The following is a 17,865-nucleotide window of genomic DNA, read 5'->3' on the forward strand; positions in this document are numbered from 1 at the left end:
ATACTAAAACATTCCTTGCATTCAAAAATTATTCATAAGAAACAAATTCATGCAAAATAGATTAGCGAAATCTTGATTATTTATAAAATTGATTCCCTCTTATTTTAAATTTACAATTTTATACCAAAAAATCACAATTCATCTATCTCGCTTTTTGTCAAATATATAATTATTTGATCCTGAAAAAAATAAATATTAATTTTATTAAAAAAATGATATATACAAAGATAAATAAATTAAATTTGAGTGGGCTGAAATATTATTTGTTTTTTGCCGCCTTTCACGACCTTTCCGTTTAGGGTTTCGTTCTTGCGGGAGATCACAGTGGGCTTGCACAATGTGTCAAGGCATGACCATGAGTCGACATTGGGGGTGGCGTTCTTCTCCATATTGAAAACAAGGACGGCATTTTACTGTAAATTTTCTATTATTTTTTTTGTTTTATGTAACTTTTCAAGCTAATGAAGATCCTCACTGCATGATGCACGGCTGACATGGAAGGTGAAAGGAAGAGAAGTAACTATGGAGGTAAGTGTCTTAATTGCAGTAATATCAATGTTTTGGTCAAATTACATTGATAATTGGTTGAGTAGAGCAGATCACGTTCTTCCAAATTGAGTATTTTCTTGATATCAACTCCTGTGCTTAATGAATCAAATTACAAATTTCAAAGCAAGTTCAGATTCGGAGCAATACGACTAATCTTGAATCAAAACCCTCGGATTGGACGCCGAACATTTGTTTGGGCTGGGGTATTCCATTTTTCCCAATTATACTGAAGTTGAATTCCATTTTCATCACAAACAATAAGAGAAAATGGTGAAATAATACCAAAAGACCTCAAACCTAATTATTTAATTATGTTTACGGGCTTTATTACATATGTTCAAAGCTCAGACTTTACATAACAATTAAAATGAGGAACATTTCATATTATGCATCATGTAATCTTGTATTTGTCAGCCTCTGAAATTGAATATACGCACCGTGCTGGGGTTGCAGTGTGAGCAGCAGCATAGGAGCATGAACATAAGAAGAAGAGATTTTAAAATTGTAATGCTGAAGAATTATTGCGAGTGCTAACTTTGCTTCCATCATAACCAAGTTCTGACCAATACAGATTCTTGCTCCTAATCCAAACGGAACAAATGCAGCCATATGCCTTTTGGTATCTGAGAACCTCAGTGGATTGAACTCATTTGCATCCTCCCCCCAAATCTTAACATCATGATGTATGGCTAAAATTGGGATGTATAGCTGTGTTCCTGCAGGAATATTAAGGGCTCCTAGCTTTACATTTTTGCATGTTTTCCTTGTTAGTGATACAACTGGCGGGTATAAGCGAAGAGTTTCGCACAGTATCATATTTACCTGTTGTTAATCAAAGAAGGCGTTTAGAGATAGAAGAATGCCTGAACATTTATGTGTTATGGCATCATCAAAGATAGCAAGAACATAAACACACTTGTATCATGTATCATATATGTGCTATGAGCGGTTGTCTCAATTAATATTTTATTATTTAATATAATTTAAAACTGCTATTGTTCTGAAAATTGATGTTAAATAGTAAATTTTAGCTATTTTCCTTAAAAAATATGACTAAAAGGAACATTCTAGAGTCACATGTTTTATCATTTAGTAATATATATGTTTTTAAATTATTGTTATTCTTTGTATGAATTGAGAGTTTAGTCATGATTTTTTGCATAAAAGTGTGATTAAATAGTTACGGGGATATTTCAGTTGATCATTATAGTATTATATAAACTGATAATTACGCCATAAACATATATTTCATCAAGTTAGTATAAGCTGCTTCCATGATTGCTGCTTTATCACTTTCTCAAGATGGTTATTCTGACTCGTTGCATCATCGGCCTCATTCTAACTATTGGTGACCGGCTTTAGTAATCCTTGTATTTTATTCCTTATTTACCTTTATTTTTTGCAAACTTTGATGCATAAATTTAAGTCTAAGAACATTAAACTGCAGATTATGATGGCCGAATTCGGTGTTCTATTAATTGCAGGATCAAAACCCACTCCAAATCATTACATTAAAATTTTTGTTTTTTTTCAGAATTGTCAATTTCCTTGCCATTGTTTATAATGGTTGTATTTCCAACTTCTCATTATTTTTTGTCGACATTTGCCTTGATCTATCTTTTTCTACATTATTCTTCTGCAAGTATTTTAAATTAAATGCGATTCTAGTTATAAATATAAATTTTCTCAAATTAAAATTAGAAACATCAAATAAAAGCTGAAAACTTACAAGATTAAGCTTGCCCAAGTCCTCAGCCTCAGGAACATGTTGCTGACCACAAATTTTAATGACTTCTTCACGCACTTTTTGCTGCCAATCTGGGTATGATGCTAGCAATATTAGCACCCATGTTAAGAAGTTAGCACCAGTTTCTTTCCCAGCAAAGTAGAATGCTTTACATTCCTCTATGATTTCTTGTGTCTCAATTCTCTCTTCTTGCTTTTGATGTTTTTTTGCACATATCATAAGATTAAGAAAATATCTAGAGTTTTTATCAGTATCTTGGTTTGATTGAACTAGTTTCTTTAATAATGCTTCTATCTCCTTGTCTATACTCCACATTCTTTTATTTGACTCTGTAGGTAAGAATCTGTATCCAGGAAACAGCAGAAATGTTAATAAAAATCCGTAAAAGAATGATAATATTTACAATAATTTATGGAAGATGACAACCAAGTGATTCAGCAAGCTAAAAAGTAGGGTTTCATTGGGCATCACATGTCTTCTACTTTCCTTTTTATAATTCTTGAATAAAATGCATCAATGTGTTAGAATTTAGAAAAATGAGATTAAGAGTTCAATATTATTAAGAGAAACGGAGAAGCGTCCCAAATTGAGCCCAATACATTTGTATTTTAGCGATCTCTCCTCATGTGAGAGTCATCCACTTTGACCATTTTTCCCTCTCCAAAAGAAGTTTTTCAATGTGTTGAAATGGTATGCATGCAAAGCCCATTCAATCATATGGAGATAGCATGGAAGATATCTTCAACTTTAGCCATGGTAGAAAGCCATGGTAACATGGTTGTGCCTGGAGCCGGCGGCCTGCTGTGATTGGCGGTGGCGGGTGGTGGTGGCATTGGTTGGCGGCAACAGGTGATGGTGGCCGACGGCGATAGGCAAACAATGGTGGGTAATAGTCGACAGTGGGTTGGCGATGGAGACGGTGGACGTCGATGGTGGTTAAGCAAGCTTTGGAGGGAAAACAATTCTCCTTCAAAAAATGGCCGGAATACATTGCATTTACTTTACTTCACTTTGGATTTGCTTTTCATCCAACCAAACACCAAATATTCCAAAACCTATGTATTTACTCTACTTTACACTATAAAACATTCAAACCAAATAGCCCGTGAATAGCTATCCTATGTAATCCTATTTGAACCTCAGAGCATTTGTATAAAAAATGTTTAATGTGTTTGTTCCAAGAATTGTTTTTGAAGGATCATGTGATTCAGATTGGAATTCAGCAATTATGAAATAAATTAATGCTTTCAAAAAAAAAAAAAAAAAACTTGGAGTATTATTGATGTAGCAAAGGACAAGAAACCAATTGAATGCAAATTGATGTTTATAGGAAGGTACAAAGCTGATGGCAATGTAGAAAGATATAAAGGAGAATTTGTATCGAAGGAAGGGATTTACTCAGACATATGAGATAGACTACTAAAAAATATTTGCTCTTGTGGTAAAAATCATCTCCATTCGAATAGTTCTATTTATTGTTGTTAACTCCAATTGGCCCTGTCATCAATTTAATGTTAAGTATGTTTTTCTGAATGGATACAAGAAGTCTATAAATTTTCCCATCTGACTTTGAAAAAATCCTTGGAGGAGGTAATGTGTGCAAGCTAAAGAAAACTTTTTATGATCTAAAACATTCCCCTAGAGCCTCGTTTGAACGATTTGGAGATGTGTTTTGGAAACTTGGTTTTATACAAAGGCAAGCTGACCACACATTATTCTTTAAGCATTCGGTTGGAGGAAAAATAACAAACTTAAGCATATATGTTAATGACACAATTATATCTAGAGATGATCATAATAAGATTAGTAATTTGAAGGGGAAGTTTGATGTCAAATTTGTAATCAAGGAGCTAGGAATGCTAAAGTATTTCTTTGGGATGGAGTTTGCGAGATCCAATGATGAAATTTTTCATCAATCAATGCATGTACATCTTTGATTTACTTAAAGAAATTGGGATGACTAGGTATAAGGCTGCAGAGCTTCCCACCAAACAAAACGTAAAATTGAAAAAGAAGTGGTAAATCGTGAATGGATGCTTGACCTATTTGGATTTTATAAAACCAGATATAACATTTACTATAGGTGCAGTGAGCCAATTTATGCATGAATTGGGTTCTACTCATTTTGAAGCAATTTTTATAATTCTAAGATATCCCAAGGGAACTCTAAGAAAATGATTGTTTTGGAAAAATAGAAGCCATCTATAGATAGAAACCTACATAGATGTAGATTGGATAGGTAACATAAATGCCATAAACTCTATCTCTGGGTACTGCACATTTGTAGGAGGAAATCTGTTTTCTTAGAGAAGCAAGAAACAAAGTATAGTTGCAAGGAGCAATGCTAAAGCTGAATTTCAATCTATTGCACGGTGAACACGGATGTTGTGAAGTTTTTTTGGATAAAAAGACCACTGAAAGAACTACAGATTCCCACACAAGTGCTGTTTAAAGCTAATTGTGGTAACAAAGCCACAATTTTCTTAGCCCGTGCCTGGTTTTATATGACAAAACCAAACATGTAGAAGTGGATAAACACTTGATCAAGGAGAAAATTGATTGTAACACACTATGTAAGACTTATATATCTACCAATAGTCAAATTGTTGTTATATTTATCAAAGGGCTTTCTAAATCATGATTTGATGATTTTGTTGACAAGCAATCCATAAGTGACATCTTCATGCCAACTTGAGTGTTTGAAAACATTCAATTGCATTAATTAGTTCCATATTTCCCTACTTAATCACCTCAGAATTCCACGTCATGACCGCTCATGGACATTTCACCGCTCGAACTTTTGCACACCATATTTTTTTATTTATTTTATTTCTCTTTATCTGAAAGATTTATTTCATGTTTCAACATGTCGATTGTAAGGTCTAATATAAGAAGACCGATTCTTGTATATGTAATACAGAACATGAGAGTAATAAAAATCTATTATTTTTCCAATCTTTTACTTCTTTTATCTTCATTTTTAGATGATAAAAATTGACTTTTTTGATTTAGGTAAGTAGCATAAGATGCATTATACTTAATGGTGTAAGAATACACGTATAGCAAATAAGAACAAGTACCTATTGCTAGAAGATATGTTTGATTAACCAGAAGGGGCATTTGTATTTTCTAACATAATTATTAGTTCAAGGTGACAAAGGCGGATGTGGCTGAGACAACATTCAATATTAAGTTAGATCACCATAAGTTTCTCATAGTGCATATTTTGTGATTAATGCGCTGTCAGTGTCCATTTATCTAGATGAATTTTGGTGTTTAAATCATATATGGGCATGTTTGTGCTTATAAGTGATATGTTATATTTTTGAGGATAGAATGAAGATTGTGTTGCTCATCTGAGATTGATATTTTAGACATTTAGGCAAAATGAGCTGTGTGACAAGTTCTCAAAGTGTTAGTTTTGGCTGCGAGTAGTAACATTATTGGATCATGTAAATATGGTATTTATAAATCCTTAGAAGGTGTAGGTTGTGTAAGAGTGGCCAAGACTTACCAATATATTCGAAATACATAGGATCTTTGGTATGGCTGACTGCTATAAGAAGTTTGTGAAGGTTTTCTCTCAATTAATAGCTCTTTTAATTATATTGATATAGAAATAATGCAATTTGAGGGGGGCTAAAATGACTGCACATTAGCCTTGTCTTATAAGCCATTTTCCCTTTTCATTTTGCCTCCATAATTGTATGAAGAGAGGGAGGGAAGAGAGGGAGGGAAAGAGCGAGAGAAGGGAAGGTTTTGGAGATCCTATAGGTGATTTCATGATTCAGGCTCGTTGGGAACTTGCTCTGCTTAAGGCTACTATTACTATTTACTTCAAAAAGTCAATGATAGCTATATTTACTTGATTTCTTGTGTTTTATTTCAATGGATTATATTAACACAAGAATTTGATAATGTATTCAAAACTATCACAGTGTAGGTTTTGATATTTTTTAGTGTAGTTATTATTCACATGTAAATGTGATCGTCCCTGATTTTTCTATGGTATTTTATTTTATTACTAAATCATGCTCTAGGTTGAATATTGTTTTTGAACTATAGGATCTTATTTATTAAAGCCATGGTATTTGATGATGACTATTTATTATTTAGATAAGTTGCAATCAGCTTATAATATATTTATGGTATGCAGTTGTATTATTCATGGTGCTGTTTCTTTAGATTTGTTTTTGCATGCTGTACAATGTTATAACACTGTCATTGTCAGGTATCAAGTCATGGATGAGAAAAGTGAAGGGTTGCGTTAGGTAGTCGACAGTCAGCGTAAAACTTGTCGAATAATTATAACATGAATCCTTTAATATATTGTATTAAAGCTAGGACGTTCTTTAGAAGCGATGCACTGTATGACCTGAATACAGTGAGAAGTGTGCAAGGGTCGCTGCATTGGTGCCTGGATGCAGTGTTAAATTGAAAAGGGTTCCCATATCATGGACGGATGTGGGCAAAGAAGCCAATCCATGAAACTAAAATTATGTTAGAATCGTGGAATGTTAGGATCATGGAATGTAGGTTTCTTTACAGGTAAACTAATGGAATTAATTGATATTATGATTCATAGGAAGATAAATATTCTATGCATCAATGAAACTAAATGGGTGGGAGAGAAGGCTAAGGAGATTGATAGTTTAGGGTTTAAACTTTGATATTCTGATAGGAGTCGTAATAGAAATGATATACATGTGAATAGAGTTTGAAAGATAATGTTATAAAAATTGATAAAATTGGAGATAGAATTATAGCTTCAAAAAATTATTATTGATGATAAGATTATTAATATTATAAGTGCTCATGCTCCTCAAGTAGTTTTGGATATGTGCTTAAAATTAAAATTTTGGAATAACTTTAAGAATTAATGCAAAAGATACTTATTGAAGAAAGAGTTTTTATTAAGGGATATTTAAATGGTCATGTTGGTAGATAGGTAGGGGATTTTAAAAACATTCATGATGACTATGAGTTTAGAGCGACTAATGAAGGTGGTAAGACTATATTAGAATTTGCTCTAGCTTATGTTTTTGTTATTGCTAATACCTTATTTAAGAAAAGAGATGTGCATCTCATTACTTATAAGAATGTATATAATAAAACTCGAATTGATTATTTTCTCGTAAGAAATAAATTGTTTAGATTGCAGAGATTGTAAAGTTATTTTGAGTGAAAGTCTATGTATCAATATCATTTATTAGTTTTGGACTTTAAAATGAAAGGGCATAGTAAGAAAAATATAGTATATCATTGTTCTAAGATTCAATGGTGACATTTAAAGAACTCGAACAAAAATATCTTTAAGAGTAAGTTTTTTGATCTTATAATTTTGTTGGTGCATTAGATGCTAATGTTATGTGGAAAATAGTAGCTTGTAGTATTAAGAATGTTGCAAAGGATGTGTTTGGAATATTAAAAGAAAAAAAGCTTTTAATAGTTAAAATTGTTGGTGGTGGAATCAAAATGTGCAAGAAAAGATAAAAAATAAGAAGCTATGTTATAAAAATTAGTTTAGATGTAAAAATTCTGAAAATTGAAAAATATATAGAGTTTCCCCTGAGGAGTCTAAAAAAGCATTCTGTGAAGACTTTAGCTTTTAATGATTTATATAATATATTAGATACTAAAGAGGCTTGATGTTGTTGTTGTTGTTGTATTAGATACTAAAGAGGGTGAAAGACATGTATAAGCTAGCCAAACAAAAAGGTAGGAGTAGTAAGGATTTAGTTCAAGTGAAGTGCATTAAGGATGAAGATCAAAAAATATTTTTTTTAGAAGAGGATATTCAATAAAGGTGGATGAGATATTTTGCTAATGAAGATTGTGAAAATACGATTGACTTTAGTGACCTTAGCACTCTAAATGAAAATCGAGTTTTTTTTTGTTTTTATCGGCTTATTACTAAAATTAAAGTTAGAGAGGGTTTAAAAAAAATGAAGTGTGGGAAAACTATTAGACTTGATGATATTCCAATAGAGGTGTAGAAATGCTTAGGAGATGAAAGAATTTCTTGGCTTACTAAAATTTTTAATATTATTTTGAAGACTAAAAAGATGCTAGATGTTTGAAGAATGAGTTTGTTGATTCCTATAAAGAATAAAGGTGATGCACAAGATTGTGCAAAATATAGAGGAATTAAGTTGATGTGTCATATTTTAAAACTATGGGAGAGAGTTATGGAGCATAAGTTACGACGTGATATTACTGTTTCTCAAAATCAATTTAGATTCATGCTGGGTAGGTCTACTATGACAGCCATACATTTATTGAGAGATTTAACGGAGAAGTATAGAGAGAAAAAGGAAGATTTTTATATGATGATTATTGACTTAGAGAAAGTATATGATAAAGTTCCAAGAGAAGTGCTATAGGGAGTTCTAAAAAAGAAAGGGATTAATAATGCTTATATTCAAGTCATTAGGGATATGTATGCTGGAGTTGTTACTTGTGTTCAAACACAAGATGGTTTGACCAAGTATTTTCTAATTTCAGTTGGATTTCATCAAGAATCAGCCTTAAGCCCATATCTTTTTGCTTTAGTCATGGATGTTATTACTAGAGATTTGCAAGAGAATGTTCCCTGGTGTATGCTTTTTGCTGATGATATTCTTCTTGTTGATAAAACTAAAGAGGGAGTTGAAGGTAAACTAGAATTATTGAGGTCAACCTTAGAGTTTAAAGGTTTTCGTTTGAGTAGATCTAAAACCGAATACATTGAGTGTAATTTTTGTAGTAATAGATCTAGTGGGGGGTTTGTGACTTTGAGCGATCAAGTCATTAATAAAGAGTACACGTTTTAGATATCTTGGGTTTATTATTCGGAGTGATGGTGAAATAGATGGGGATATTATTAGTAGAATTCAAGTTGGATGGATGAAGTGGAGGAATGCATATGGCTTGTTGTGTGATAGAAAAGTATAACTCAAACTTAATGGAAAATTCTATAAGATGGTGGTTAGATCTGCAATGCTTTATGACACAAAATGTTGGTCTTTAAAAGAGAAGCATAATATTAAGTTAAGTGTTGTAGAGATGATGATGCTCAGGTGGATGAGTGACTTTACTCTTAGAGATAGGCTCCATTACATATAAGATTAGAGAGAGTCGCCTTAGATGGTTTGGTCACATAAAACGGTGGTCTTCCGATGACCCAGTTAGGAGAGTAGATGTATTAGATTTAACCTATGTTAAGAAAGGTAGAGGTAGAACTAAAAAGACTTGGTTAGAAACTATTAGAAATGACCTTTCTTTATTAGAACTAAATGAGAATTTGACTCTTTAACCGAAAACAATAGAGAAAAAAGGTTTCTTGTAGTTGACCCCTCGTAGTGGGATAAAGGCTTTTTGTTGTTGTTGTTGTTGTTGTTGCTGTAGAATGTTATGGTATGACTCTATTTATTTTGGAAGTAGTTTAGTATGATATTGATACTATTTGTATGTTTTTTTTTTTATGCTAATCGTATGTGTTGTTGGAAGTCTATTTTTGTAAGTTCTATTAGTTTATGTTGCATATGTTCATAATGTTTATATTATTGTGATGTTAACATGTGAAATGCGTGACCTATTAGTAGTATTGGTTACACCATATGGATATGGTGGAGTATATGTATAATAACTATACCTATTCCCTTCTTGCGGATAGGCAGACTCGCTAGAATAACAACTATATATGTTCTACTCAAGTACTTGTAATTTTCTCATGTAGCTATCTAGTACTTTCGACCTCGATCACCTATAAGGGGTTTTACCCTTTGCCAAAACTCTATTCCTTTGGATTTTCCTAAAATTTCTCTCTCCTAAGAAGTGATCAACTAGATTCTTGTCAATCTAAGCCACTTTAAGCGAATCTCTGTACCAAAATCAACCCAATAACTTTGAGAATCAAAATTTTCTTAAATAAACATGATTAGAAATAACTTTTTGTTATTACATTTAAATGAGAATTTGACTCTTTATGAGATAAAATGGAAAAAAGGATTCATGTAGTCTACCCCACATAATGGTATAAAGGCTTTATATTGTTGTTGGTGTAAATAAACATGATTAGAATTGATCTTGTATTTTTCTTCTTGGTTTATTTTCTTCTTACTAATAATATATATAAATATTTTGATTTTTTTTTTTGCTTAGAGTGAAGAAATCACATGTGATTTTTACTATCTTTATTATTTCTTTGTGCAATATGTTTAATTTTTTATGAAATGATCTTTTTTGGATTTTTTTGCTACTATGCTATGCAGGCGTACAGCTCTATCTTCTAATTTATTTATACTAGATCTGTTAGGTTTGTTATCAGATCTCCCTGCATAATTTGAGGAAGGTTCACAAGGCGCACATGCTTGGCTAATCTAGCTTCTATCCACTTCTTGATTCACTGAGATTTTCTTATTTGCATGTTTCTATATTCGAGAATCTAAAGAGATTTGTTTTTGTTTTTTTTTTGTTTTTGGATTTCTCTATTGGTGATATGAAACTGCTCCCCTTTAACTTTGTATTCATTTATTGAGGACTTATTTTTTCCTGTCCAATTTGTTATTATACTTATAATTTTATTTGGATTTTCTATTCTTTAACTTGAATTATTAAAAAAAAATTATTACTAAATGCTTATCTAATCTACTACAGCACTTAGTGGCTAAAGGTGGTCATAGGCCTTTCTGGAACTATAAAGCCATATGGTGCCTATCAAGTTCCCAAATCGTTGCATCTTGTCACCAAATTTATTTTTTGAAATATGCTATTAGGACTGAAAATTTTGACCGAATATTCAGCCGAATTAGTGGAGTTATCATGAAATGCTTTTTTTTTTTTTGGCTTTTGACCGAACAACATAAGATGAGGATAAGATAGCACTTTTTATCAATTCTACTGATAATTCACCCAGGTTTCACATCAGCATTATTCCTTTTATTTTCTTTATGAAGTAAAATGTTCACAAAACAAACCCACAAAACAAACCATCTCACTGTGTACTGACATCAAATTTACTTTATAGAGTGCAATCATTTTTCCATGTTCTCCTAAAAATATTACAATATTGTAATAAAGTAGCTAGTCATTTAACTATTCTTAGTAGAATGTATATGGTAACTGAAATTTTGAGTCTGAAATCATATACAAGAAAATATTGTTCAAATGTTCAAGTTATATGATTAGAGACATAATAATATATTTTGTTGTTGAAAATCCTTTTCTGCAATTTATCCTAGGTAACATATGCGTTCAGGTACCAGGTTTGCCTAGATGGTTGGATCCCTCACTCATTCGAGTCATCGGATGAGGCGAGACTCGACTCGCCCCATCGCCCCACTTTATTTTGAGATTAAAGCTAAAAAATAAAAACAAATTTTTGCATATAGAAGTTGTTGCTTAAAGGGTGTAATTGCACAGGATGTCACTGGCTCAATGAAGACTATTTGAGAAGAGATTTCTTTTTCTCAGGTAAGTTTTATATTTTTATTGATTGAACTTATAGTGTGCCCACTAAATTATTTTGTCTTAGATCCTCCCCTGTAGATAAATTGTATCATTATAAATAAGTATAATGCTACCTAAATCCAGGAGTATAATTTTTCAACAGACATGCATGTTATCAAACTTAAATTTTAAATTACATGCATACCATTTTATTTTATGCTATTTACATATCTACCATCTAAAATACTAATATTACATGCCTACCATCCATATAAAACTTTAATATTAAATATACCACTCCTATGTTTCATTCATACAACTCATACCACCCTATAAACTTTAATATTTCATTCCATGCACCCATATTTGTTCTATGGGTGGTAGACATGTAATATTAATGTTTCGGGTGTTAGATATGTAAATAGTGTGAAATAAAGTGGCATGTATGAAAATTCTAGATCTGCCTCTCTTAGCTTCCAATTGATAATATGCATTTCTGTAGATAAATTGCATTATTATGAATTAAGTATGATGTTACCTGAATCCAGGAATATAAACTTGCCGTATAGCATGAGAAACATTAATCTTTTGCTCTTCTTGCAGCAGAAAAATACTCTTTCCTTCATCATAGCTGCTGCCAAAAGCAACCCTGGAGATGACATCTGCTGTGAAATTGTGAAGCTCTTTGTGGACTTCTATTTCAAATGTCGCCTTGCCTTCGTTTTCTTTGTCCCATTTGCTTATCATCCTCAAAGTGCTGGCTACCATTACAGGTACCCACTCCTGCAATGCAATCAAGAGTTTTTTTATATGTTTATTTATCAAGTTGAAATATTGCAAAACGATTTGATATTTGATCGAGTGAGTGATATTGATTGGTATTGTTCAGCCAAGTGTATAAACACTTTCCTTCAATGGAATTCATGAACTACTTGCTATTAGATTTATGAACTAATTGAGTTCAATCATGTTCTGTATTGGCACTTCAAAATATTACTATAAATCTGGTTTGAAGATCATTGAGAAAGTTGTATTTGACTCGAATCGAACTCAGAAAGAAGCTAATGAATTGATTAATGCGGTTAGTCAGGTTTAGGTTGAGGGCTCGATTGTTTGTTTGTTTTTACTACTTTTTTCGTCTGGCAATAGTAAAGTAGAAAAAAATTATCTATTCGATAAAATTATTTTTTCTTAAACACGTTCTGAATACTGTTGTTTTTGTACTGTTTACAAAAGCTTAGATTTATGATATTAATTTCTCCGCTAGAAAACTTAGTTATCTCAAACAATAGTTTTAAAACTATCTTTAAGGAAAGTTATAGAATAATCAAACGAAGCTTGAATTGAGCTTGAATTGGATCAAGCTGGCTTAATATTGGATGAAATGTGTATAAATTCATGTATGATTACAGCTTCGTTTGGAACGGCTTTTTTCATGCTGCTTGAAACGGATTTTTAATAAAAAATTAAATTTTTCTGTCCTAAAACTCGCTTTATGAAACATTAAAAAAGCCGTCCCAAACGAAGTCTACATGTTAAGGTCATTAGTTTATAAGAAAGTTAGCAAAAATCCTTGTTAAGAAGTTAGGCATACAATGCCAGTCTTTTCAAGGAAAAAACAAATGGTCAAAATAGAAGCCTTGAAAGGAGTCAACAAACCTTTTTATAGAATAATGTGTGTCACTGTCAATACTAAAGCAGTAAGTTATTTGACAATTTAGTGTTTAGGAAATAAGATTAGTGGGAGCTTACATTTTTGAAACACTTGGTCCCATATATTCTTCAAATAAGTGGTGCACGTGTTGGGGCCCACTTGTACTATTATATATAAATTTATTATTATTTTTAAAAAATATATATCTAATATTTTATATAATAATTTAACATAATAATTTAAAAAATTAATTATATTTACTTCAAAGTAGTTTTACTCTTTAAAATAGTTTTTTAATACAAAAATTTTAATTTTTATATTAAAAATTTACTTTAAGAAGCAGTAAGAAAGTTATTTTAGCTTATAGAAAAAAAATATGAATATATGTATTAAGTATTAATACTCTATAATTAATGCATCTAATAAGCATTCTCAAGCACTTAAAATTGAAAAGAAATTACTCACTATTACTTTTTTCCATTTGAAGTTACAATAATTTTCTTGATGCTTTTCCAAAATTTAAGCTAATTCATAAGGAATCTAAAGGTTATTCTTTAGGGCACCAATTAATATTCAAGGAAATAACTCAATAGAGCTTCTTATTAAAATCTTTTATAAATAGTGGAAAGTCTTATCATCATTTAGTGTATTTTAAATATATAATTGTTGGTCATAGGTCTCTATACAAAATAGAAGCTTATATATGAATACAAATCTAAATATAAAAATGTTTTAGAACATTAAAATTTAATTAAAAGCTAATTACAATTAATTAATTATTAATTATATAATGGTGGCTCATACTTCATTTTCACGTGACCTATAAATTAATACTTTCATTAGCATAATCATACTTCATTAATTAATTATCTACTAAATGCTCTAAGTGCTTATTTATAATAATTTTTTTTTAATATTTGCTGCGTAAGCATCCACCATTATTCCAACCCCTTTAATTAAACCTATAAGTGTGAAGAATGGAGGTGTAAAGAAACTAAGGTGGAGTCTCGAGCTTATCGATGCAGAAGATTAATGCACTAATGATCTAGCTAAGATACTTTCTTAATTATAATTAAGCATTCCAATGCAGTCCTTAGGATCATAATTAATTATTGATTGATTCTTAATTAAGCAGTAGTAATTAACTATTAAGCACCGTACTAGCAGTGGTAGATGAGTTGATTAATGCTTAAATGAGATCATATGGGATAGCATTACTGTTTATTAAATTATTGATTGTTGACAACTAATGAAGCATATATAGCTTGTAATGCATAATTTGGTCGTGCTAATTATTTTTTAAATTTTTTGTAATGTTTATCTAGTTGACATACTTATGAACAATGTATATTTACATAATCACCCCTAGAAGTTCCAATACTTTTTATTTTCTTGCTTGTCTATTGATCATCTAGTGTCCTAGCTATATGATTAATTAATGTGTCCTAGCTATATGATTAATTAATGTAAGTTAATAATCTCTCTCTCTCTCTGACGGGAAAAACCGTTCAAATTGTTGTGTATTTACTGGTTGTTTGCTGAGTATTCGTAAATACTCAGCAAATGCAAAACAAGTCAGCTATTAATCACTAAATATTCAACAAATACTCAGTAAATATACAACAAATCTGAACTATTCTCTCCGTCCAAACTCCACACGTAATGATTTCTACTCTCTTTGAGTTTTAAATCATGCAAGTAAAAGAACATCCATATATGGAAATAGGTTATTGGACAATTAGGCTATTATTAATGGACAATGCTAGGGTTGATCTTAGTGCATGAGCCAAAAGCAATCAATTTTGAGCATTATATTTTTCAAAATTAAATTTCTTTGCAACACAAAAATTTAAAGTTATGAATTGGTGTTAATTAACCAGCATTTTAAAAACATCATATTATAAAAATATGAGATAAAATTAAATACATGTGATTATGTTTTAATTAATAACCACCTTCTCACAAGAAAGTTCTAAAATGTTTGGCAAACACGTTCGGAGGTGAATTCGGACGCACCATGACACCGAATGCACTGGCCCTCGGTGATGTGGTGCATCCGAATTTGCCTCTGGATGCGTCTAGACACCACACAGAATAATTTTTTTCTTTAAAAGCCCTAAATCATCATAAGAATATTCAATTATAATATTACTTATGAGGGAGAATAAATAAATAAAAATTAAGCCTAATATTTCATAAGGTATATTAATTTTAACGAAAATTTTAAATTTATAAATGAGAAAAAAATAATTTGATATTTTCACGCTAATATATTACTATAATTAAGATTATCAAATCACTTTGAAATTTGCATGAGACGTTGCACGTGACGGCGTCAAAGGGCGTATTAGTCTTGAATTTTGCCTTCGGATTAGCAGACCATCTTAAAGTACTGTGTATAAAATAAAATATGAAATTCTGGAAGGTCAATTGTAATAATAATTTATGATGAATGCTATTAAATTCTAATATTTTTTTAATATTAATTTAATTTATATTATATATCATTAAATATGATATTCTTAAATTTTATTTTTCTTCCATATAATATTCCACATAAATAGTTTATTATGCTTACTAATTAAAATAACATCTCTAATAATAAAATATCTAATTATTTATTTCAATCAAATCTAATCATATGTGAAAAAAATGAGAATATTATAGCCTTTAAACTAAAATAATTCTATTATTTTAAAACAAGAAGATAATTTTATTTATTTAATTAAATAAAATTTTATTTTTTTGCATGCATCTTATCAAATCTATATGAGAGAGAGAGAGAGAATATAAGTATTTAAAAAAAAAGTGCCATAGAGTCTTGATATAAACTTATATCAACGATTAAGATAAATAATAAAAAAAAAGTATTATATTTGATCATAAATTCATGATAACACAACTTTATCCTACAATAAAAAAAATAATAATTTGAATATCATAATGTAACACAAAACAGTTATCTTCTAATTATTTTATAAATATATTATATTTTTAATCAAATATATTTATTTTCCTTTTTCACTCATATCATAACTTTTTAAGGATATTTAGGTCAATTAAGACGAATACACACATTACATCTGCGCGCAATACTCCCAAGACCACTTAGGGTTCATTTGAATCAACTTTCTTAATGCTTTCTAAGGCTTTGTTTGAGACCGCTTTCTTATTGATTCTTAAAGCAGTTTTTTAATATAGAAAAATTAAGTTTTAAACTAGAAAGCTGCTTTAAGAAGCAGTAAGAAGGCCATACAAAATGAAGCCAAAAACAATATTTTAGTTAAAAAATTTTTTAAATTAGAATTTTTTGTACTAAAAAATTGTTTTATAACGAATGCAATGAGAAATCTGTCACAAACGAAATCTTAGTTGAAAGCCAAACCTCCGAACCAAAATATATAGCATAAATTTAGACAATCAAAATTTGATGTATGGATGCATATTGTGAATTACCTTAACACGCTCCATGTTGAAAGCTGGGCTAATAATCCTCCTATGCTTTGCCCACTTTTGTCCCTTCAATCTAAACAAGCCATCTCCAAGCAAACACTTAACAAGAGGAGACTCTTGCATCCTCTCGAACACTCCTGCTCCACTACTTGTATTCAACAGCACCTCCTTCACCATCTCCGGCTCGGCGAAGGCTAGATGCGGCCGAGTGCCGAACCAAAACAGGAAAGTCTTGCCGTGCACGACCGACCATAGCGCGTATCGTGGATCCACCCGCCACAAAATATCGTGGCTGAGTTCCGGCATCGGCCGCGACATGGCCGCTGCGGTCAACTCGCGTATGTCCCTGGCGTTTCCGATGATGGGACGGTATGGCGGGCCGGGGATGCCTTGGCGGCGGAAGTGGAGCTGGGTTCGACGAGGGATCCATAGGATGGTGTGGAAGAGGAGGAGGAAGGTGGTGGTGAGAGGGAGGAGGAAGAGAAGGAGAGGGTGCATGGCCTGGTGTGGTTGCACCGTTGCACTAATATTAGCTTTGGACTAATTATGAGATTCTTATAGTTATCTTTGGGTTGAGATGGCCACTTTATTTCTTGATTGAGCATTTCACTCCTCTTTTCGAGGAGAAATTATTATGTACCGTTGTATATCGGGTGGCGTGACGCATCCTAAATAGTCTTCGAATTGTCCAGTGACTGCACGTAATAATTTTTTTCTTTAGAGAGTGATAATTTGAAGTCGTAGTACACTTTGATCTGGTGGTTGAAAGTTTTGACTATATATTAAGAGATTTTGGTGGGATTCAAAAGTTGCATATATTATGGGTATGAATTTATCTTAATTGACCTAAATATTCCAACAAAAAAATTGAACTCACTTTATCTCTTCAACTTAAAAAAATTTGATTATAATGATTTTATAACTCTTAAAATTATTTTGAAATAAGTATAATAGATGAATAATTTATTAGTTATTTCTTATATTATGTTAATATTAAAATAAATCTAAATACTTTAAATCTCATACCCAAAAA

At 31.2% G+C, this 17,865-nt stretch overlaps 1 protein-coding gene across 1 annotated transcript; it reads right to left on the bottom strand.

The window, feature by feature from the left end:
• Positions 1 to 538: 538 nt before the first annotated feature.
• Positions 539 to 17,335, bottom strand: LOC110104692 (cytochrome P450 734A1). Its single transcript, XM_020833915.2, has 4 exons — positions 16,836 to 17,335; positions 12,264 to 12,508; positions 2,279 to 2,639; positions 539 to 1,371 (listed from the first exon to the last, which is right to left on the bottom strand). Exons 1-4 carry the CDS (start codon positions 17,328 to 17,330, stop codon positions 934 to 936), a joined length of 1,539 nt encoding a protein of 512 aa, XP_020689574.2. The 5' UTR covers positions 17,331 to 17,335; the 3' UTR covers positions 539 to 933.
• Between the last annotated feature and the right edge of the window lie 530 nt (positions 17,336 to 17,865).

The sequence above is a fragment of the Dendrobium catenatum genome, unplaced genomic scaffold (genome assembly GCF_001605985.2).
Source record: "Dendrobium catenatum unplaced genomic scaffold, ASM160598v2 fragScaff_scaffold_72, whole genome shotgun sequence".
In the NCBI taxonomy this organism is placed as follows: domain Eukaryota; kingdom Viridiplantae; phylum Streptophyta; class Magnoliopsida; order Asparagales; family Orchidaceae; genus Dendrobium; species Dendrobium catenatum.

Excerpts from the sequence above, each read along its gene's own strand:
- LOC110104692 (XM_020833915.2), bottom strand. The coding sequence starts at position 17,330 with ATGCACCCTCTCCTTCTCTTCCTCCTCCCTCTCACCACCACCTTCCTC. Across the intron at positions 2,640-12,263 it reads GTTTATATTCCTGGATTCAG|ATTCTTACCTACAGAGTCAA; the intron begins GTAACATCATAC and ends TCCTGGATACAG. Across the intron at positions 1,372-2,278 it reads ACTTGGGCAAGCTTAATCTT|GTAAATATGATACTGTGCGA; the intron begins GTAAGTTTTCAG and ends GATTAACAACAG.